The sequence below is a fragment of the Pelophylax lessonae genome (assembly GCF_965119305.1).
Source record: "Pelophylax lessonae genome assembly, chromosome: 2".
In the NCBI taxonomy this organism is placed as follows: domain Eukaryota; kingdom Metazoa; phylum Chordata; class Amphibia; order Anura; family Ranidae; genus Pelophylax; species Pelophylax lessonae.
In genome coordinates this window covers 543,833,930-543,857,549 of record NC_138769.1, presented here as the reverse complement: position 1 = coordinate 543,857,549, position 23,620 = coordinate 543,833,930, and the positions used below count along the sequence as shown (strand labels likewise).

General features: G+C 42.4%; 1 protein-coding gene across 1 annotated transcript in view; it reads right to left on the bottom strand.

Annotated features, from left to right (window-relative positions):
* Positions 1 to 22,252, bottom strand: part of SERP2 (stress associated endoplasmic reticulum protein family member 2) — a 51,128-nt gene extending 28,876 nt beyond the window's left edge. Inside the window, exons 1-2 of the mRNA XM_082248568.1 lie at positions 22,001 to 22,252; positions 1,898 to 1,970 (exon numbers count right to left, since the gene is read on the bottom strand). Coding sequence (XP_082104694.1) covers positions 1,898 to 1,970; positions 22,001 to 22,084 — 157 coding nt within the window. The 5' untranslated portion in view covers positions 22,085 to 22,252. The remainder of the gene's footprint in view (positions 1 to 1,897; positions 1,971 to 22,000) is intronic.
* Between the last annotated feature and the right edge of the window lie 1,368 nt (positions 22,253 to 23,620).

The following is a 23,620-nucleotide window of genomic DNA, read 5'->3' as shown; positions in this document are numbered from 1 at the left end:
CTCATTTCCCATATCCCTGTATGTTGTGTTCATTAGGATGCACGTCGGTCTTTTAAATAGATCAATACTCTCTGCTGACACCACCACTTGTGGAAGAGAGTTCCACATCCTTATCACCCTGAAACTAAAAAAAGAAAAAAACTCCTACACAGCTTAAGGTTAAACTGCCTCATTCATTAAAACATTCTTTCCTTTTACTTACAATTACTGTTTTTTTCTACTTGCTGGTTGAGGGCTCAATTCACTAAAGAATCTTGCATGAGAGAATTGGATCACATAACACATTTCTTCCAATTATCTCATGCGATATTAAAAAATGTCAATTTACTCTCAGTTTATGTGGTATTTACTGCACTGGTAAAATAAAACACGTACTGTAAATACCACATAAACTGACTGAAAGTCAATTCACTAAACTATATAAATACATTCGCTGACGAAGTCGTGGTCTAGCCACATATTATTCAAGGAATATATTTAATTAGCACTGGTTAAGGAGCAGGCACCCACCAGTGTCCTTACCAGTAAATATCAAAACAAAAGAATTGCTTTCAGGTCTGGTTTGGATTTTAAGGGTAACCACACCCTAAAAAATAAATCAAAATGGCACGGGGTCCCCCCAAAAACCCATGCCAGACCCTTATCTGAGCATGCAGCCTGGCAGGCCAGGAAATGAAAGGGACGAGCTCCCCTCTTGTCCCCCCCAAAGCACCATGGGGACAAGGGCTTCTTTCCCACAACCCTGGGTAGTGTTTGTAGGAATCTGCAGGTAGGGGCTTATCAGAAACTGGAAGCCCCCTTTAACAAGGGGGCCCTCAGATCCCGGCCTCCCCCTACGTGAATGATTATCATTCACCAAAAAGTGCAAAGTAAATAAAAACACACACACACACACATAGTTTTTGACAAGTCCTTTATTTAAACGTCCCCCCTCCCCCCCCCCCCAAAAAAAAAAGAAGAAAAATGTGCCCGGAGTAGATCCATTGTTAAGCATGATGAATGGCAGCTGTTGACCCATATGGGGGAAAAAAAAAAAAAAACGACCCGCACGGACGCTTGGCTCCTTCTGAATGACTGCTCCGACGCCTCCCGCCGCTAAATAAACTAAAGGTTGGGTACCACCCGATGAGGTTGCCGGGCGACCCCGTCCCCTTATGACAATCGTCTGGGGCATGCTGGTACTTGGACCTCTCGCTCTCCTTCTTCCTGTGCAGAGCCTGTTTGAAATGCCCCCAGAAATGACATCTTCGGCAAGCTAGACTGAGTCTGTTCACATGAATCAAGAGGAAAACACTGCATGAATTAACAGGAACATTGCATATGTAATTTAATGTTTGTTTAATTAATTGCAGGGGCTTATGAAATTTATCTCATGTGGTAATTTATAAAAATACCTATATGGAATTTAACTCTTTGTGAATTGAGCCCTGAGTGAGGCACTGGTGATTAACCAGGGCCTCACTGAAGCACCCTGGGAAGTTCCTGTCACATGTTCTAAGTGGCAGAGGTCTAGGTTCCAGGAAGTAAAGGGAGATGGATTCATCTGCCCAGGAAATTGGCCATTGTGAGAAGAATGGGGAGGAAAAGGAAAATGCAGTATGCAAAGAATGAAGTCCAGAATTATCTACAACTATCTCTTAGTACACTTCCATTACTAACCATATCCAAAAAGTGCCTCTGTTGTAATTATATGGGTTCCTTTTTAAAGGGGTTATTACCGGCAGATTACCAGTTATAGAAATTAAGCCTTCATCTGTAACATGTGCATGAGATTCATTTTCTTCCCTTCCCTCAATACCTACTAAAATACACATTCATTAATTCTTAGTAAGCTTAGCATTCAATTCAACTGACAGCTATTGATGGTATGGCAATGTTCCTTGCTTTGTATTCATACCTGATCCACAAACAACAAACACAAACAGTGCCAGCAGCCAAGGTCCTACAGGGTATTTTTCTTCTTGCGGCCTCTAAAATGCAGAAAAAAAAAAAACAATTTAGTAGTACCTCTTTGATGTTTGCTTTGTGTGTTAAAAGTACATAAAATACGCACATTGAAATGAATAGGTTTATATGGCTAGAATGCCGAGAACGTCAAACACGTGGCAGTATGAAGAATGAGAGGAAAAGGGAAGGCTATAATAAGCCCCCTTTTCCTCATGGGAGAGTGGCTTGAAGATAAGTTAGGTTATTGAGGTATTATTTCCCTCCTTTTTTCCTCAGGTAAAAAAGGGAGGGAGATTTAGGATACCCTGGGGGAGCAGCTGGAGTGGGCGTAGCTTTGCAGGGGTCAGAGCACCAATAGGAATAGGTTTAGTGTAGAAGCTTCTAGAGCCCCCTGAGGCCCCTATATAAAGGGGGGCTCGCCTCAGAGGGGCTCATTCGCCTCAGAAGTCTCAGCGGTGTGAGTTCCCCATCCCCCCCTCCCTTGTCGCAGCTGTTATGTGGTGGGTCACCTTTGCTATAGCAAAGGGAGAGGGGTTTTTTTATACGTGAGTGGAAGTTATGGTTTTACCTGTAATTTTATTTATCCAGCCTGAGCCGTGGTTGCTAGGCTGTTGAGAGTGTTGATGTTTTATTATATATTTGAAAGTTTTAGGGTCCATTCACACTAGCGCGACTTGTCAGGCGACTTGGTCGCCTGCCATTGATTAGCACAGGACCCGTTCTAATAGGAGCGACACAAGTCGCTCCGACTTAGAAAAAGGGTCCTGTACTACTTTGGGGCGACCTGGAGGCGACTTGCATGGACTTTAATGATATGAAGTCCGTGCATGTCGCGCCGAGGTCGCGGTGCACATGTGCACCGCGACTTCACAGGTTGCCCCAGCAAGTCGTGTCGCCCCTGTCTGAATGGGCTCTTAAAACCAATAATAAACGGCCGCGGCCAATATTTTTCCAAAAAAATACAGGTGTATGCTTTTTTATTGTAGGTTAAGAAATCCTGCCTACTGTCCCATAACAGGTAAATGCATGTGGTCAGATTTCCACCGCACCAGTTGTCATGTATTTATTTGCCTTTATTTTTGATACAGGTAATCTGGTCGGACATGAGAAAAATAAATTGGTTTTCATCTACCCAGTGCACTGGGAAAAAAATGCAGCATTTTTGTTAATTTCACCCGCATTTTGCCATGCAAAGCCAAATGAATGAGTCTTTCAAAATAAGATAGCAACACATCTGAAAAAGCATGTCAATATGAATGAATGTCAATTGTGCGGTCATGCAACACTGTACCCAAATGACATTTTTATTCACACAAATAGAGCTTTCTTTTGGTGGTATTTAATCACCACTGGGTTTTTGTTGTTTTTTTTTGCTAAACAAACAAAAAAAGACCAAACATTCTGTAAAAAATAAAACATTTTCATAGTTTATCAAAAATTTTTCATACAGGTAATTTTTCTCCTTCACTGATGTGCGCTGATGAGGCTGCACTGATGGCCACTGATGTGTTCTGATGAGCACTAAAAAGTGGCACTGATAGGAGGCACCAATAGGCAGCCCTGATGAGGAGTCACTGATTGGCAGCACTGGTAATCAAGACTCTGATAATTAGTGCTCCAATAATCAATGCTGATGTTCCTTTAACACAAGCTGGTTATCGGCTCTTTTTCTCTCCCTACACTGTCAGCGTGAGGAAAGAAAAGCCGATAACTGGCTTGTGTTTACTTGCATGATTAGCTGTCATTGGACACAGCTGATCACGTGGTAAAGGGCCGCTGTGATTGGTCCTTTACTCTGATCAGCTGAGTCCGAAGCCCAAGGTCTCGGGATAGTTGTCCTCCCGGCAAAGTAAGCCCGCGCTGTAGCCATCATTCAGCGGGCAGGAAGGGGTAAATATGGTCTTCTATATGAACAAGTGCTGTCACAAAGGAGTCAAAGCTCTTACAATTCGATAAACTCTTCTCTTACATAACACACCGTTAAACCTTTTAGAGCATGGGTGCTCAACCTGTGGCCCTCTAGCTGTTGCAGAACTACAAGTGCCATGACGCATTGCAAGTCTGAGGCATGATGGGACTTGCAGTCCTGCGTCAGCTGGAGGGCCACAGGTCGAGTACCCATTTTTAAAAAAAATACAGCTGCTCAAAGAAGAGAAGGGCCAAAAACATGATCTCCTCCCATGCTCACCTCCAAGACTTCTCCAGAGCCTCTCCCATCCTCTGAAACTCCCTACCCCAATCTGTCAGGCTATCTCCAACTTTTTCCATTTTTAGGCAATCCCTGAAAACTCCTTTCTTCGGGGAAGCCTATCCTGCCTTCAGCTAAAAACCAAATCTTTTATTTCTCCCATCAGTTCATCCCTCACAGTTTTTACCCTTTGTTTCACTAGCCCTCCCTATTAGATTGTAAGCCCCCAGGAGCAGGGCCCTCTTAACCCTCTTGTATGGAATTGCATTGTTGCTGTATTGTCTCCCTTTAAAGTAAAACACTGCACAAACTGTTGGCGCTATATAAATCCCGTACAATATTGAGCAGGCTTTTGCTGCTGTCCATCATCCCAGAGGGAGATTCCACTTTACTTTACAGTCAGAAGCTGGTCATACACTGCAAGGTTTTTTTTTTTTTTTTTCGTTCAGCCTGCAGCTTTACAGCAAACAGAGGAGTCCCCTGTAGTACCAGTAACTATCACAATACTCAAACAGTGTTTCCAGCCGATTGGATGCAGCTGCTGTTCGGCCAACAATTTTCTGCCTGGTTCCTTCACTTGGAACATTTTAGACATGAGGGGGCAGATAGGGCCTCCTAGCAAAGTTAATTTTTTCCGTTACATTAGGAACCAGCCAAAATTTGAACAGTGTATGACCAGCTTTAGTTACTGCTGCATCTGGGATAGGAAGCGATTAAAAATATCCCATTAGGGTTAGACAGGTTCTAACCCTTCCTTATTCTATCCAAAATAAGTAGGCTCCACTTCTACAAAGCAGACTGTAGTTAAAAAAGACAACTTTTCCTTTTGAGTTGATACAATGAAACAGACTGCATAACATTCATTGGCTGCTGAAATTAATGCTTCATAATCGCATTGTGCCGATCACATGAACAGATGTGCACTAGTCATATAATCGCTTAAAAAAGGAGGGTTAGAGTTCAGGCAGAGCTGTTGACTGGCTCATCCTTCTCTTTAGTAGATATCATGTGACTAATGCCTCATGAATTTAAGTGACTGGCTGCCATGGAATCCTGCAGGAATGTGGTAGGTGTTCATGGTTCACTAACCCTACAGAAAAAAAATAAAATCCATATATAGTATTATTAAAAAGCTGAAGATAAGGTCTTGCATGTTCTAAAGAAGACTGCAAAGGGTGAAATATTTCAACTTCCATGACTGCCTCAATCCTGAACTGCTGTCCCTGCCTACCTAGTTCAAAGGTCCTTCTCTACCACTCCTAATTCTGTTACATATATTAAAGTAACAGGATGACACTAGTGCTCTTGTGGAGGATTCCTGGATCAATAGTTGATTTCTGCAAAACAGGGATACAGATCTATGCCTTCCCCTAGCACAAGCACCTCCCCCACTACAGTAAAACACCAGCTAGGCACACAGTTAACCCCTTGATCGCCCCTGATGTTAACCTTTTCCCAGCCAATGTGATTAGTACAGTGACAGTGCATATTTTTAGAACTGATCACTGTATTAGGGTCACTGGTTCCCAAAAAAAGTGTCAGTTGATGTCCAATTTGTCCTTCGCAATATCGCAGTCCTGCTAAGAGTCACTGATTGCCACTATTACTAGTAAAAAAAATTAAATTCTATAAATATATCCTATAGTTTGTAGTAGTGATCAACCGATTATCGGCAAAGCTGATATATCGAGGGTTGATATGCACTTTCCCTGATATATCAGAATCGGACTTTTGATTTACCGATATTGCTGATATTTTGGGAAAGTGCATGTACCAGGGTAATGCTTGCAGCTAGAGGCATCACTCCGATACCGGTGTCCATAGCTGACGGTCAGCTGTCTTGTAATGACAACTGATGCGGCTGAGAAGCCATTCCGCTGTCATTCCAAGGAGTGGGAGGAGACATCTCCCCCCTCCCGCCGCCTTCCGTGGCTCGCCCGGGTCGCCTGTCCCACCGGGAGACCCGGGCATCCTACCTTCACCACATCTGACCGGGTCTCCATTTCTTTGAATTCGGGGCCGCTAAGTACCCGGAAGTGATGTCATGACGATACCCGATGACCAAAAAAAAAGAAAAAAATCGGTATCGGCGGTAAAAAAAAAACAGATCGGTCGATCACTAGATTGTAGACGCGATAACTTTTGCGCAAACCAATCCATATTCGCTTATTGGGATTTTTTTTCCACCAAAAGTTTGTAGCAGAATACATATTGGCCTAAATTGATAATGAAATTAGATTTTTTACATTTTTCTATGGAATATGTTTTATAGGAGAAAGTAAAAAATATTGTTTTTTTTTTTTTCAAAATGGTCGGTCATTTTGTGTTTAGAGTACAAAAAATAAAGTAAACTCAGAGGTGATCAAATACCACCAAAAAGAAGCTCTATTTGTGGGAAGAAGAAAAAATGTATTTAGGTACAGCGTCGCACAGTCGTGCAATTGTTAAAGTACACAGTGTCCTATAGCAAAAAATGGCCCCAGAACTGGTTATTTCGAAATGCATCTGGATTGGTGCAGCTCCCGTCGTGACATCACCTTGGGGCTGGCTGAGTCGGGAGAGTGTGATCCTGAGGTGCTCTTTCCATCCCTCCTGGCTGGGTTCCTGACAGCGGTCTAGACGCTATCCACCGTTCCCTCCATGCTTTGTGTTTGACTTTTTGGAGCCTGAACCAAGATCACCCTACTCTGCTTTTATGCTTCCCCATTTTTTGTGGCCCTGTGAGTAGAATCTTTGTTTTCTTAATAAAGTCCTTTCGCTCATTGCCCTACACTATGGTTTTGAAATGCACCCTCCCTTCTTTGTTTACCAGCTCTGCCATATGCCAAGCCTGCCATTGTTGCAGCTTGCTGATCCCTGCCTCTTCCTCTAGAACCTCAACCAAGCAACTAACATTTCAGAATGGGAGGTCAGCAATGGCAGCCTCCATGTATTTATCTTAGGAATTAAAGTCAGGAGTTGGAGAGTGCAAAATCTGGTGCAGCTCTGAATAGAAACCAACCAGCTTCCAGGTTTTTTTTGTCGAAGCTTAATTGAAGCTGAAGCTGAATGCAAAATCTGGTGCAGATGTCCATGATAGCCACTCTCCAGTTTTAGTAAATCAACCCCTCAATGCTTACAAATGCTTGCAGAATGTGATGTTCTTCAGTCATAGCATACAGCTTAAGAGAGCCAGCATCTTCAGGGTATCATAGTGAGGGTATGCTGCCACAGCATGTAACCTGTAATTAACGACATCAAATCCTAGTTTAATGATGTCATGCCGTCCTACAAGGCTGAAATCCTATTGGGAAGATGAGACCAAAGTATACAACTATACAAGGCCCACATCCTGCTGGGATGGGAAGGCTACAGCATTCAGAATCCACTTCCCACGGGGATGGAGACACCATAGTACAATTCTGATGAAAGTTGGGGTAAGTTAAGAGCTGAAATTAAGAGTTAACGTTTGTATTTTGGCCAGCATTTATTCCAGAAAAATGTATTTAGATGGGGGATTACACCAACCTATACTAAGCAGACAACATCTGAAATGTACATTATGAATTATTGTGGGAAAACACAGTGGATGAATTTGGTAATTTGATAGGAAAGCTAAAAATACATAAAAAGAGTTGCTTATTATTGCTTATTCAAGTCACATCTTATAAACTACCCAGGTGTAGACACCAAATAATGTGCGAAGTTAAGAAGTACTTTCCATTCTGATCCCACAGGAGGAGTTACTGATTGCTTGTGCGTCATTTATTCCAGCTAACACGCAGAATTAGTATAAATATACGAGGCATCAATGTGCAGTCAGTAGTGATGGATTTTAAAGCTGGATATCCTCATATTAACAAGGATCTACATTACTAAACTATGCATACACAACGTCATAAAATTATTGTTTTCACATAGGAATGGTTTGAGTAGCTTTCAAAATTGGGGAAAAAAAAAAAAAAAAAAAAAAGGACAAATTCTGTAGTGTGTTTTAAGGAAAACTTGGTTTTAGTGGGGTCATCTCAACAAAATGTAAGCCCTAAATGCAATAATTCTTACATATGGAAATCCAATATTAACAGTGTACTGCCAGACTTTGGGATCTGCAAATATTTACTACTGGGCTCCGGTTCTATAGCCTATAGGCATATCTTATGACCTCCGATGCTTAAGGCCGAACAAGTCTTGGGGCATATACATGATGGCTACTAATACAGTTTGTATTATAGGTCATTGAGAACCTCTGATAACCAGCACCGTGGTTAAGGTAATATTGCAGCTACTGACACATAATGTAGAAGTCAAAACGATAAGTCAGATGCACTCATTGGACACTGTAGCTTGGGTCACAAGGCAAAAGAACATGGTTTGTAATGCTGCTCATACATGGGTTGACCAATCATCAAGAACAACAGAATACAACTCCAACCTAGGTGATCCCTGGCCACTTGCAGCCTCTGCAATCTCTCCTCAAGTCAAAACTTTATTATTCTTGGCATACAAAACTTCCACAGTATGGGCCCATGCACACTGCAACTCAAAAGCTGCTCCTACAGGCTTTTGAGCTGTTATTTTTTTCTTCCTGGAAGCTCCATGTTAGCCAATTTGTCAATGCACACTATGGCTTTTTCAGGAGTTTACAGGCATATGCTTTCACAGGTAGGAAATAAAACCCCCAAACTCACATTTTTGAGAGGAGCTTTAGGAGCAGAAAAGGCGCCTAAGTGCCCAAAAACACGCAAAAGAGCATGAAAAAGCATTAGAAAGCTTAAAGAAGCTTGAAAACGCACAACATAAATAAATAAATAAATAGGAAAAAAATTGGCTGAGGGGAGGAATTGATTAAAAAAAAAAAAAAAAAAAATGCTCATGCTCAAAAACGTTCTTCAAGCTGAAATAAAAGCTCAAATGCTTGTAAACATAGCTTTTCTTTTTAGACTGCAGTGTGCATGAGCCCTTAAAGAGTTTTTCCATTTTCAGACTGAGGTTTGGTAAAAGGTAAACCCTCCAACTAAATCAGTGTACCACACAGTGGAGCATTCTTTGCACAGAACGCATTCACCTGTCTCATTGCATCATATAGTGCATCCGGAAAGTATTCCCAGCGCTTCCCTTTTTTCCACATTTTGTTATGTTTCAGTCTATTTCCAAAATCGATTAACTTCATTATTTTCCTCAAAATTCTGCAAACAATACCCCATAATGACAATATAAAAAGACGTTTGTTTAAAATCTTTGCAAATTTGTTAAAAAAAATCAAAAAAATCACATGTACATAATAATTAGTCAATGATTTTTTTGGAGCACCTTTGGCACCAATTACAGCCTCAAGTATTTTTGAGTATGATGCTGCAAGGCTTGGCACACTTATTTTTGGGCAGTTTCTCCCATTCTTCTTTGCAGGACCTCTCAAGCTCCATCAGGTTGGAAGGGGAGCATCAGTGCACAGCCATATTCAGATCTCTCCAGAAATGTTCAATCGGGTTCAAGTCTGGGCCACTCAAGGATATTCAGAGTTGTCCTGTAGACACTTCTTTGTTATCTTGGCTGTGTGTTCAGGGTCGTTGTCCTGTTGGAAGAGGACACTTCGCCCCAGTCTGAGGTACAGAGCGCTCTGGAGCAGGTTTTATTCAAGGATGTCTCGGTACATTGCTGCATTCATCTTTCTCTCAATCCTGACTAGTCGCCCAGTTCCTGCCACTGAAAAACAATCCCCACAGCATGATGCTGCCACAATCATGCTTCACTGTAGGGATGGTATCGGTAAGGTGATGAGCGGTGCCTGGTTTCCTCTAGACATGACGCTCGCCATCCAGGCCAAAGAGTTCAATCTTTGTTTCTCAGACCAGAGAATTTTGTTTCTCATGGTCTGAGAGTCCTTCAGGATCCTTTTGGCAAACTCCAGATGGGCTGTCGTGTGTCTTTTACTAAGGAGTAGTTTCTGTCTGGCCACTTTACCATAATACAGGCCTTTTTGGTGCAGTGCTGCAGGGATGGTTGCTTTTCTGGAAGGTTCACCTCTTTCCACAGAGAAACGCTGGAGCTCTGTCAGAGTGACCATTAGGTTCTTAGTCACCTCCCTGACTAATGCCCTTCTCCCCAATCGCTCAGTTTGGCCGAGCAGCCCACTCTAGGAAGAGTCCTGGTGGTTCCAAACTTCTTTCATTTAAAGTAGATGGAGGCCACTGTGCTTATTGGGCCCTTTGCTGCTGCAGAACATTTTCTGTACCCTTTCCTAAATCTTTGCCCCGATACAATCCTGTCTTGGAGGTCTACAGACAGTTCCTTGGACTACATGGCTTGGTTTGTGCTCTGACATGCACTGTTAACTGTGGGACCTTATATAAACAGGTGTGTGCATGCAGTGCACTGTAAATGCAGTTGGTGTGGGGTAATCAAGTGTTTCAAGGATTGTCAATCTGTATCAAGAAAAATGGTCTGTGGACACTTCTCAGAAAGGAAGTTGTGGAAGAAAAAAGGCTGAGGGATGATGGTCTGATCAGAATAATTAGCATTATAAACCCAAGAAGACCTGTGGAGACATCAAAATGGAGTTTGCATGTGGATGTTTCCACTGTCCGCCGCAAACTCCTCCAGTGTGGTCGCAGAGACAGATGCACAGTAAGAAGCAGCTCTTAAAACCTACTATGAAGAAGAAGTGGTTGTTTTGGGCAAAGAAGCTAGAGACTGGCCTTTAGAGCAGTGGAAGAAAGGAATATTCTCAGACGAAACCCAGTTTTATGTTCATGGATACAGCTCAAACTTTGTTCTGCGCTTGCCCGGAGAACCTCTTTAACCGCTTGCCGCCCGCCCGCCGTCATATGACGGCGGAGCGGAGCGACCATTATCCTGGGCCGCCGTCATATGACGGCGGCACTTTAAGCAGGGTAGGCGCGCGATCGCGTGCGCGCCGCCCTGCACTGCCGGTGTCGGGGTATCCCCGGGACACCCGTCACCGGCAGGGGGGAAACAGCCAATGGGCGTGGCTGTTTCCCACGTGATCGGCTGTGTTCCAATGACACAGCTGATCACAATGAAGGCGTCCACAAGATGACCGCGCAGCGCGGTCATGTCGGTGGCACTGTGTTCCGTAGGAACACAGCTGTCACCGGCAGTAGTAAACCGTGACTGACAGTGACTGTTTACTATGTGATCGGCTGTGAATCCATTCACAGCCGATCACAAAATGTAAACAAAGAGCAGTAACTCACTGTTACTAGCTCTTCTCCCCTCATACAGTTTCCAGTGTGAGGGGAGAAGAGCTAGAAACAGTGAGATACTGCCCTGTACACCTTGTCACAAAGTAAAAGCACAGAAATAAATGTCCCCACACAGTCCTCAACCCTCCCCCAATGTCACCTGTCACCCAACAGTCACCTCATCAGTGCCCAGAAATTGACACCCATAACGTTCACATGTGAGCGCAGCGATCGCAGGCAGAATCACAGCGATTCTGCCCGCGATCCGGAAATCATTGCAAATCGCGGGACGCATGTGCGTTGCCCGTGATTTGCAATAGCACCCCAAACGCTGTGCGATGTTGCCGCCATTTCCGCCTGCCGAATTGCGGTAACATCGCGCAAACAACGCATGACGCCCAAAAAAGGTACAAGAGCTTCTTTGGGGCGCCATGCGTTGTTTGCGCGATGTTACCGCGATTCGGCAGGCGGAAATCGCAGCAACATCGCACAGCGTTTGGGGTGCTATTGCAAATCACGGGCAACGCACAGGCGTCCCGCGATTTGCAATGATTTCCGGATCGTGGGCAGAATCACAGTGATTCTGCCTGCGATCGCTACGCTCACATGTGAACGTAGCCTAAAGTTCACCGGTCACCAGAGACTGCCATCAGTACCGCCGTGCACCATCGCCCGTCACCTGTCACCCATCAGTGACCATCGCCCGTCACCTGTCACCACATCAATCACCGTCACCTGTCACCCCATCAGTCATCGTCACCTGTCACCCCATCAGTCATCATCACTTGACACCCCATCAGTGATCGTCACTTGTCACCCCATCAATCATCGTCACATGTCACCCCGTCAGTGATTGTCATCTGTCACCCCATCAATCATCGTCACCTGTCACCTCATCAATCATCGTCACCTGTCACCTCATCAATCATCATCACCTGTCACCTCATCAATCATCGTCACCTGTCACCTCATCAATCATCGTCACCTGTCACCCCATCAGTCATCGTCACCTGTCACCCCATCAGTCATCACCTGTCACCCCATCAGTCATTGTCACCTGTCACCCCATCAGTCATTGTCACCTGTCACCCCATCAGTCATCGTCACCTGTCACCCCATCAGTCATCGTCACCTGTTTGCCATATACATGCAATCACTTACTGACCGCCTAACGACTATATGCGTCGGCCATTAAAAGCTAAATACTGGGGTTATGGCAGCAGATAGCCCCCATAACCCCGGTATTTTTTGAAACGGCTGGCGGTCGGCTTTCAGATAAGGGTGGTCCCAGTGGCGGATTCGCCGCGGAATTACCCTTACGGTGCAGGGGAAGAGGTGCCCCCACCTGCCGCGTCCCAGACGTTTTCCCAGCTTACCGGACCCGCCGGCAGCGGGGAAAACTATCCGGTCCCGGATCCTCAGAGACAGGAAGTCGAGTGAGGGCAAGATGGCCCTCACTTGACTCTATGGTCTTGGAGGACCGGAGCTACGTCAAAAGACATTGCCTAGCAACCGGTTTAAAGGGCCCCTTTTTTTTTTTTCCTCTTTCAACAATTTTTTTTTTTTTTCTTCTTTTTTAGTGTAGTTGTGAGGTGTGAGGTCTTTTTGACCCCAGATCTCACAATAAAGAGGACCAGTCATGCCTATTTCTATTACAAGGGATGTTTACATTCCTTGTAATAGGAATAAAAATGATCAAAACATTTTTTTTTTTTAAACTGTGTGAAAATAAAAAAATAATAAAAAAAATAAATAGGAAAAAAAAAAAAATTAAAGCGCCATGTCCCCGTTAGCTCGCGCGCAGAAGCAAACGCATACGCAAGTCCCGCCCACATATGTAAACGGTGTTCAAACCATACATGTGAGGTATCGTCGCGATCGTTAGAGCGAGAGCAATAATTTGAGCCCTAGACCTCCTCTGTAACTCTAAGTTAGTAACCTGCAGAAATTTTTAAAATGTTGCCTATGGGGATTTTTAAGTACCAACGTTTGGCGCCATTCTGTGAGCATGCGCAATTTTGAAGCATGACATGTTGGGTATCTAATTACTCGGCGTAACATTATCTTTCACATTATGGATAAAAATTGGGCTAAATTTACTGTTTTCTTATTTTTTAGTTCAAAAAAGAGAATTTTTTTCAAAAAAAATCGCATTTGGAAGACTGCTGCGCAAATATGGTGTAATAAAAAATATTGCAACGATCTCCATTTTATTCTCTAGGGTCTCTGCTAAAAAAAAAATATATAATGTTTGGGGGTTCCAATTAGTTTTCTAGCAAAATAATGATTTTAGCTTGTAAACACCAAGTGTCAAAAATAGGCCCAGTCTTAAAGTGGATAAATGGACAACTTTGTGTAAAGCGCTACTTGGATGTTAGGCCTATGTATGTGGCCAGGCTGTGAAAAAGTGTTACACATGTGGTATCGCCATACTCAGGAGGAATAGCAGAACGTATTTTGGGATGCAATTTTTGCTATGTACATGCTATGTGTTAGAAATATTGCATAAATGGACAGCTTTGTGTAAAAAAAATGTGTTTTCATTTTCTTTCCACATTTTCCAAAAACTTGTGGAAAAAAAATGACATATTCAAAAGACTCATTATGCCTCAAAAATTATACGTTGGGCTGTTTGCTTTCCAAAATGGGGTCATTTTATGGGGGTTTCCATTGTCCTGGTGCTCCAGGGCCTTCAAAAGTGCGATAGGTTTCAGGAAATTATATGTGTAATTTGTGCTCCTAGAATGCCGGACGCTGCTACTTGGATGTTAGGCCTCTGTATGTGGTCAGGCTGTGAAAAAGTCTCACACATGTGGTATCGCCATACTCAGGAGGAGTAGTAGCATGTGTTTTGGGGTGTAGTTGCAAGTATACATATGCTGTGTGAGAGAAATAACCTGTTAATACGGCAATTTGTAAAAAAAAAAAAAAAATCTTCATTTTGCAAAGCATTGTGTGAAAAAATTACCATTTCAAAAAACTCACCATGCCCCTTATTAAATACCTTGGAATGTCTACTTTCCAAAAAGGGGTCATTTGGGGGGTATTTGTACTTTCCTGACTTTTTAGTGTCTCAAGAAATGAGATAGGCCTTCAGTACATCAGGCGTGATCAAGTGTGATCAATTTTCAATGATTCGCACCATAGCTTGTGGACTCTATAATTTTCACAAAGACCAAATAATATACACTTACTTGGGTTATTTTTACCAAAGATAGGTAGCAGTATAAATTTTGGCCAAAATTTGTGAAGAAAAATGACTAATTTGCTAAATTTTATGACAGAAACAAAGAAAAATGCGTTTTTTCACGATATTTTCAGTCTTTTTTTATTTATAGCACAAAAAATAAAAAACCCAGTAGTGATTAAATACCATCAAAAGAAAGCTCTATTTGTGTGAAAAAAAGGACACAATTTTTGTATGGGTACAGTGTTGCATGACTGAGTAATTCTTAGTCAAAGTGTGAGAGCGCTGAAAGCTGAAAATCGGTCTGGGCAGGAAGGGGGTGAAAGTGCACTGTAGGCAAGTGGTTAAACTGACAACATTGAAGGCATATTACCAGTAATACGGCAAAACGGACCCCGATACTAAGGAGGTGATTTTCCGATGAAGGTTGAGTGTTCCAGCAAGACCTAGCTCCCTGCCACAATTCCAAGTTAACTAAGGACTTTATTTCCCAACAAAAATACAAATACACGTTTTGGAATGGCAAGGAAATTCACCAGACTTAAACCTGATAGAAAACCTGTAGGTAATTGTGAACGCTCGCATAAGAAAGATGGATTGTAGAACAATTAAAACGATAGAAATTGTTTTGTTTTCCAAGTGTGGTTTAGGAAACCTTAAGTAAAGGATTTGTGTGAAAAATGTGTGGCATCAATGCCTAAGAGGGTGAGGGAGGTACTTAAAACTAAGGGAGGTCATATCAATTACTGACAGATCGTAAAAAAACAAAAAAAAAAAATGGATTTTTGTCTTACAGTAAAATCCTTTTCTCTGAAGTTCACTGACAGACGCAGCTCCATATAATTCTTGACCATTGGGTTATGCTGTCCCATACAGGAGTAGAACACTAGGCAGGAAAAAGCTTTACCACGCCTATGGGGCCGTCCCTGCAGGCTTATACCCCCACACTCTGCTATAGCCTTCAGTTTGTTTCTGCCTAGTTTAGGAGTATGACCTAGTTCCCTGCTGGGGCTTCGGTCTTAGCTGGGGTTTTTGTGGGAACCTTTTTTAGTTAGTTTGTTTCTGAGAGAACTACAAGCAACACCTGGCTGGATTTTGGACTGGATATGCTAGATCCTTAAGGTCTCCCAGCCTGGCCAGCACTAGGCCTCGCCACGGCAGAGCCCCGATGGACGGGGGCTGGCCTGCGAGTGAAACGCCTCGCCGCGACGCATACGACCTGGATCACCCTGAGTCGCAGCGTACCCCCTGGCTGTCAGCACCCCCACCCCGGGTGGAGAGGTAGTCTGTTCTGAACAGCAAAACCCAATAGTCAAGAATTATATGGAGCTGCGTCTGTCAATAAACGATAGAGAAAAATAGGTTTGAAAACTTGAAATTGTCTCATTGTAATATCCTGTTTGTTCTAACTAATTTGCACAGTACTGTAATTATACAGTTTATGGTGGGAAGATACTAAAGGAAAAAGAACTCCAACCAAATCAGTTAGTAGCGTGGTAGAGCATTCTTAGAACATTGACATGTCTCACTCCGTCACATAACCCCACTTAACATTTTCGTGTTTGGGTCTAGATACACTTTAGATGGATGAATTATTTTAAGTAAACTATTTTAACCAAAAAAACAAAAGTCTTATTTCATCACCATCTGAAAAGCCTCCATTTCCTGCTCAACTCAATAAACACCTACTGGAACCCATTCATCCACAGCTTGAAGCTAGTGTTGGTATAGGGAGTGATAATCAGTGTGCTAATCTTTGCAAATTGACTTTTACATTGATTTTATCTGTAAAATAACATTAGTCATAGTAAAACACAACTACTCACACATTAGGCTAAATAAAGCATGTTATTGGCCTCTGTGAATTGAGCCCTTAGAGATATGAGCTATGAAAAGGTGCAGGATCTAGAAAATAACAGCCAAATAAGAGGAAAACAATTTCCCATTACCACTTCTTCTGGGGGGCCCCCTGGCAATGTACACTCCCTGGGCTAGTATGGTTTAGGAGGGGGGTGCACTCTGCTGCCCCTTCTTTTCCTATCCAGCCAGGCTGCATACAAGTATAAGGGTCTGTTATTCGTTTTGGGGGATCCCCACACCTTTTTTGTGTGCGTTTCCCTTCAAACTTTCTACCAGTTCCCTATTCAGTATAAGGGTCTGGTATGGATTGAGGGGGGTAAGGGTTTTTTTTTTTTTTTTTAGGGGCATGTGGCCTGGTATAGTTCATAATGGCATGGGTCCCCTCTCAAAAGAAAAAAAAGGGTCCTTACAATCCATACCAGACACTGTCCAGCTATATAAACCAATTGTCAATCGCGATGAGCGTTCCCAAACAACACATACAGGATGACACACGCCAAGATGCTCCTCTCTTGATGGCCTGGCTGGCAGCTAAAGGCAATGGCCAGGGATACTGCTTGATGTCAGCGTCTACATGGTCATGATCATATGTGGTCAGTGATGTCTCCTAGGATTCCCTGGCTGCTTTGTTTAAAAATACAAGCAGGTCAGGGATAAGAGCTGTCATTTAGTGGCCATAGTTTTTTTTTCCGTCACATTATTGTAGTACTTCCTACAGGTGCGCCACATCATGTGAAAGTTTAAAGAAGAGTTCCGCCTGGAGAAATAAAAATTAAAAGTCAGCAGCTACAAATACTGTAGCTGTTGAATTTTAATATATATGTATACATACACACACACTTACTGTATATACACTCACCTGTCCAGGGAGCCCGGGATGTCAGCACCCCAACCGATTTTCAAATCGGCTGCCGCCGCCATTCCTTCTAAGGGAAACTGGCAATGAAGCCTTTCAACTTCACAGCCAGTTCCCTACTGCGCATGCAAGAAGGAGGACAGAACTTCGGTGGACGGCGCTGTCTCCCGGAAGTGGGGAAGGGTACCTATCAAAAGCAGGTACCCATTCCCCCCTTAAGCCAAATGTGGCACCAGAGGGGGGGAGGAAGCAAATGAGCGGAAGTTTAACTTTTGGGTGGAACTCCGCTTTAAGCATCCCTCAAGCATGGTATTTAACCACTTTAGCCCTGCTCACTGTGCCTCTACTGCGGCACAGTGGCTCGTTATCGTCCAGCGACGTAGACCTACGTCGCTGGACTCCTCCCCTTGTGGGTGGCGCTCGCACGCCGCCGGAGGCTCGCTCCCGCTGTATTCATTCACAGCGGGAGTCGGGCCAGGGGAGGAGCAGCGGCGATCGCCGCTGCTCTTCCCTGATCGTCGGGGAATCGAGTTTGGAGATCCGCCCGCTTGTGTAAACAAAGCGGGCGGATCTCCTAAGTGACAGATTGCAGGGTTCAGCATAGCTGAACATGCGATCTGTCCTTGTGTCACTCAGTCACCTCCCCCCCCCCCCACATGTCAGTAAGCACCAGGCAAACATTATCCCCTCCCTCTCCAATAAAATTAACCCCTTCCCTGCCAGTGTCATTTTTACAGTAACAGTGTAGTAATGTCACTGGTAACCCCAAAAGTGTCAAAAATGTCAGTCAAGGGTCCGATCTGTCCGCCGCAATGTCGCAGTCCCTCAAAAAAATAAAATAAAAAAATCGCCGCCATTACTCGTTAAAAAAAAAAACCCACCAAAAATGACAGAAATCTTTCCCTTAGTTAGTAAACGCAATAACTTTTGCGCAAAACAATCAAAATACGCTTATTGTTATTTTTTTTTTTTTACCAAACATAGGCAGCAGAAAACAAATTGGGCAAAAATTTAAAAAAATTTTGATTTTTACATTTTTTGGGGGGAATTTCATATAAAAAAAATGTGAAAAATATTGTTATTTATTTCAGAATTTACGCTCTTTTTTTGTTTATAGCGCAAAAAGTAAAAATCACACAGGTGATCAAATACCACCAAAAGAAAGCTCTGTTTGTGGGGAAAAAAAAGGATGTAAATTTAGTTTTGGGTACCTCACACGACCGCGCAATTGTCAGTTAAAGTCGCACAGTGCCGAATCGCAAAAAGTGGCCTGGACGTAAGACAGCAAAATCCTCCGGTGGTAAAGAGGTTAAAGGAATTGTGTATTTTTAATTATGTCCTTGAAGCCATATTTAAAGACCCCACCCACTGAACAGTATTAATTTTGCATTGGTACATTTCCCCAGTGGCAGTTCCCAGCTACTCTTGCCCTTTTTACCAAAAGTTTGCAAATTGATGTTGGGAAAAAAAAAATGACAACATTCGACTCCCATATATTTAAATTGGGTTTGGGAACTATGTTAGGGGTAGGTGGATTTGGTTGGCGAACATTCAGCAAATTGAACTTTGCTCATCACTATCCTCAATGGACTGTAAGCTCTGCTCACTAGAGCCCTCCACTATTCTTGAATTGTAGGTACTGTATATTTAGTGTCTCCTTGTACCATTATGTGGAATATGGTATTCATTTACCCTTCTACAAATAAAAACAGCTGTAACATAGGTAGTGGCTATCAAAGACGGAGAAAAAAAAAGGTCTACAGCACCGGATTGGTTTCTATGGGCAACAGTTTAACATTTTTGCAGTTTTCCACTAAGTTTACATTAATTTATAAACTGATCCCGTGACACCACTGTAAAAAAAATTTGTCCTAAGAGAAATCTAGAAGGTGCAAATATCTTTCATTTGCAAATGCTAGTTGCTTTTTCAAGTCCTTGATCTACAACAAGCATGCAACAATTGACATCGCACTGAGGCTGGGTTCACACTTACGCGAATTGGATGCGCCTTTCCTTGCATCCAATTCGCATGACAGGAGGGTGTGACCGGCTCTCATCAGGAGTTGCCTACAAGTGACCACATCACGCAAACCCAACCACCAACAAGTTGTATCGAACAAGCCAAAATAAAACATTTAATACTTTGATGGGCTTCACTATGGAAGTTCTTTCCCCAACATGTCTGAGTCACCTTATGGTCCATTGGCAGCTGCTCTCCTGGTTGGCTTGCTGTTTTTGCCTGTTTGACCATTATCATTTATGGTCCTGCATATCCGGTAAGAGGCCTGTGTGTGAGGATGCTTCTGGTGACAGATCCCCTAAACTGTTCACATTTGCACGGTGCACTTTCATGATGGATTGATTTACTTCATCTAAGGACTTTTTTTTACTCCTCATGCACTGATTTTTGTTATGTTTTTTACTCATTGTTATGATTAGTATTCATTTGCACAAGGTCACATTTGCACATATGGTTGGTTCTCGATGCAATGTAGGTCAACTTTTTGCACTGTATTTAATGTTTGAGCGCTGCTTATATGTTTTTCTATATTTCTTTGACTGGTATCACAGTTTATAAAGTGGCTGCCAATATTTTCCTTTTATGATATTTGAACCGAGCATGGATTTTAAAATTTTTATATATAAAGAATACTTTATAACAGGGCTCAACAAACCCCAGGCCTCAGGTCACCATTATGACCAGAAGTTTCCGCCTGGCACCTGGGCTGCTGCACGAATGCTCCCTATACCCTGCATGTACCGCCCTGCTAAGTATCCCGGGCTCTGCTTGTCTATCTGTCGGCCCAGGTCCGCCATAGCGGGCGCCGCCTGGTAGAGGGGGTGGGGAGAGGGAGGAGACTAGATACATGTCCGCTCTCCTCCCAGTCTAGTTGTTGACCTGGAAGTGAAGTGTGACAAAATTTACGAGTACCTGTTAACAGTTTCCCAGGCCATCAAGGCTGGAAAATAATGAAATGTAGTGCAATGTGCATTACATTTTAGTGGAGCACAGGGGAGACGGGCAGGGTATTTTAGACCTTGGATTTATCATTAAAAAGAACCTGTCACAAAAAAAAAAAAAATAGTTGTAAAAAATGTAAGTTACACAAGGCACATAAACCCTCCCCCCCCAAAAAAAAATTTGAGGCTCCCCCCGTACAAACGTAAATGCACGCAGTGCCTACACCTGAAAACGTTGGTTGCAATACACGTTATATATCACTGCGCACGCCGAAATGAGAGCAATAATTCTAGCACCAGACCACCTTCATAATGCTAAACTGATTACTTATAGGGGGCTTTTAAAGAATTGCATATGTAAAATATAGGGCACTGGCATATTTAAGGTTTGACATGTTGGGTATCTATTTACTCTGGGTTTTTTTATTTTACCAAAAAAATTGGGTCATTTATTGCATTTTTTTTGTGCCCTCAAAAATGTACTTTTAATGTGTGTTTTTTTTTTTTTTATTGAATTTGTGGGTTTCCTATACCTTTGCAGTAATATTGTAAGACAAAAATTTGGAACTACCAAAATTTTATTCTCTAGGGGCTTATAGAAAAAAAAAAGAAAAAAAAATGCAAAAAAAAATGCAAAAAAAAAAAAAAAACGGCTCTGGCAGCAAAAGGGGTTAAAGGGTAAGCTTACCTTTGGGAACATGTTACATGTTTTACCCGTAAGATTAGTTAGTTAAAAAAAAAAAAAAAATGCCTCCTAATTATTATTATTATTTTTTTTTTTTTTTTAGCTGGCTCCTAGATTTAAAACAAAATTTGTCAAGCCCTGCTTCATAACATATACATATATATTTATAAAATACAGGATTTATATAGTGCCAACAGTTTGCACAGCGCTTTGCAGTAAAAAAATAAATAAATAAATAAATAATTAAATATATATATTTTTTTTACTGCAAAGCGCTGTGCAAACTGTTGGCACTATATAAATCCTGTAATATATATATATATATATATATATATATATATATATATATATATATATACTGCATGTGGTGCCTTATCCTGGTATATTATTAATATCTATAGATTTAGGCTGTACTAGGATACTGAGCATTGTAAAAAAAAAATAATATATATATATATATATATATATATATATATATATATATATATATATATATATATACATACACACACACACACACACATTTATATTTTTTTTTTTTTAAAAAATGATATGATATATATATATATATATATATATATATATATATATATATATATATATATATATATATATATATATATACACACACACACTATATACACACACACACATTTATATTTAAAAAAAAAATGATATGAGATATATATATATATATATATATATATATATATATATATATATATATATATATTGAATTTTTTTATGTATTTCTTTTTTACAATGCCCAGGTTCCTAGTACAGCCCAAGTCTATAGGATGGTAATAATATACCAGGATAGGGCACCACATGCAGTATACCATGCATTATGTTGATGTAGTTGGAGAATTGTGGCAGTACAGATCCTAGCATGCCTGATGTGCTGCATCTTGTCTTATTACACCTGAGGATGCTGATGCTGTATGGTGACAGCCTACCTATATAATGGGATCCTCTGTAGTAGATGGTTGCTATGGGTGACTGCAGACGCTCCTAGCACTGACAGGTTGCAGACAGTGACATGGGTGACACACTGCATCCAGCATACAAAGATGTTCCATGCATACACCTCCCAGCCCTGTGATGATGGCAGGTGCCCCCCCCCTCTCCTCCTCACCAGGGTCTTGGCCACGTTGCCTCTCTGCGTGATGTTCTTGCTGTGCTTCTCATTAGCCATCCGGATCCTCTGCTTGGCCACCATGGTCGGGCGGAAGGGCTCTCCAGTGCGGGCACACAGTGGATCCCCCGTACACTAACCAACCACCATCAACCGCTCACACAGCCGGCTGTCAAAAGGCGTCATGACGTCATCAGCACCTGTGTCTGCTGTCCCTCCATCCCTCCTTAGTACATGCTGGAGAGCTGTGCAGGGGGGAAGTGACGTGTAAGGAGGGGGGAGGAGGACACTGTCTGCTTCTGTAGGGGGCTTCTCATTACACAGCCTTACACCTGTCATAGGAGAGCAGGCATCCCCTGCATGCCTTTATATGTGGGCACCAGGGGTCTTGTTCTCTACTTCTCTACATTCTACACATCAGCAGAGCACCTAGGAGGGGTGAAGGCAGGGTCCACCATTCATAAACCACTTGAAGATCAGCCATTTTCTGGCAATTTATATTTACATGTGAAAATGGTTTTGTTTTTTTGCTAGAAAATTTGTAATTCCAAACCTTTAATTTTTATATATTATATAAAATGATATTTCTTTTAAGCACAGGCTCTAGAAAATAAATTGGTGGGTTTTGCAATTTTTTTGTCACGCTGTATTTGTGCAGCAGTTTTTCAAACACAGTTTTTTGGGAAAAAAATACACTTTTTTAATTTGAATGCCAAAAAAACAAACATAAGGCCCCTTTCACACAGGCGGACCGTTCAGATCCGCCTGTCCGTTTTTTTTTGGCTGATCTGAACGGTCCCCCCCCATGCATTCCTATGGGGCATCGGATGTCAGCGGAGACATGTCCGCTGACATCTGATCCGTCAACTCTGGATGGATGGAAACCCTATTTTCCATCCGTCCAGCGGATCAGATCGGATGGGATCGGATGAGAACGGACCAACGGTCCATTCCCATCCGATTTCCCCCATAGAGATGCATGGGGAACTGACAGCTGTGTCTCCGCTCACAGCGCGGAGACACAGCTGTCATCCTCCTGCTCAGCGGCGGATCGGCAGATTGATCTCCCGCTGAGAAAAACGGAGTCCGTCCGACGGATGGAGTGTGTGAAAGGAGCCTAATACTTAACCCAATTCAAGACAGAAACCGCTGCTCCAGGTGATTCTCGTAGGCTGAAATTGACAAAATCCTGCTGGGGTGCACACCCCGCCACTGCTGCAGATTCCAATTGTAAGAAGAGTAGAGGAATGGTTGCACTTCCCATAGGATGCAATCAGAATTTATTAATAAAGTAAAAAAAGGCACAGGATGTAACAGGCATCATGCAGGGGACAAAAGAATGACACCTTTCATTTCTTCTTTATCAAACCATGGTACCTGTTGGAGACTGGGCCCGTGTACAGTATTCCAACAAGATAACGACCCCAAACACACCTCCAATACCACCACTGCCTTGTTAAAGCGTTCCACCCTAAAAACTATCTTTGCACGTCTGCTAGCTTAAATGAACCTGAACAAGAATTGGATAATTAAACATTTTTTTTTGTTTCACTTACCTTGTTTTAAAAGAAAATATACTTATCTTCCTTCCTCTGCGGTCTCGGCCCACAACGTCACTTC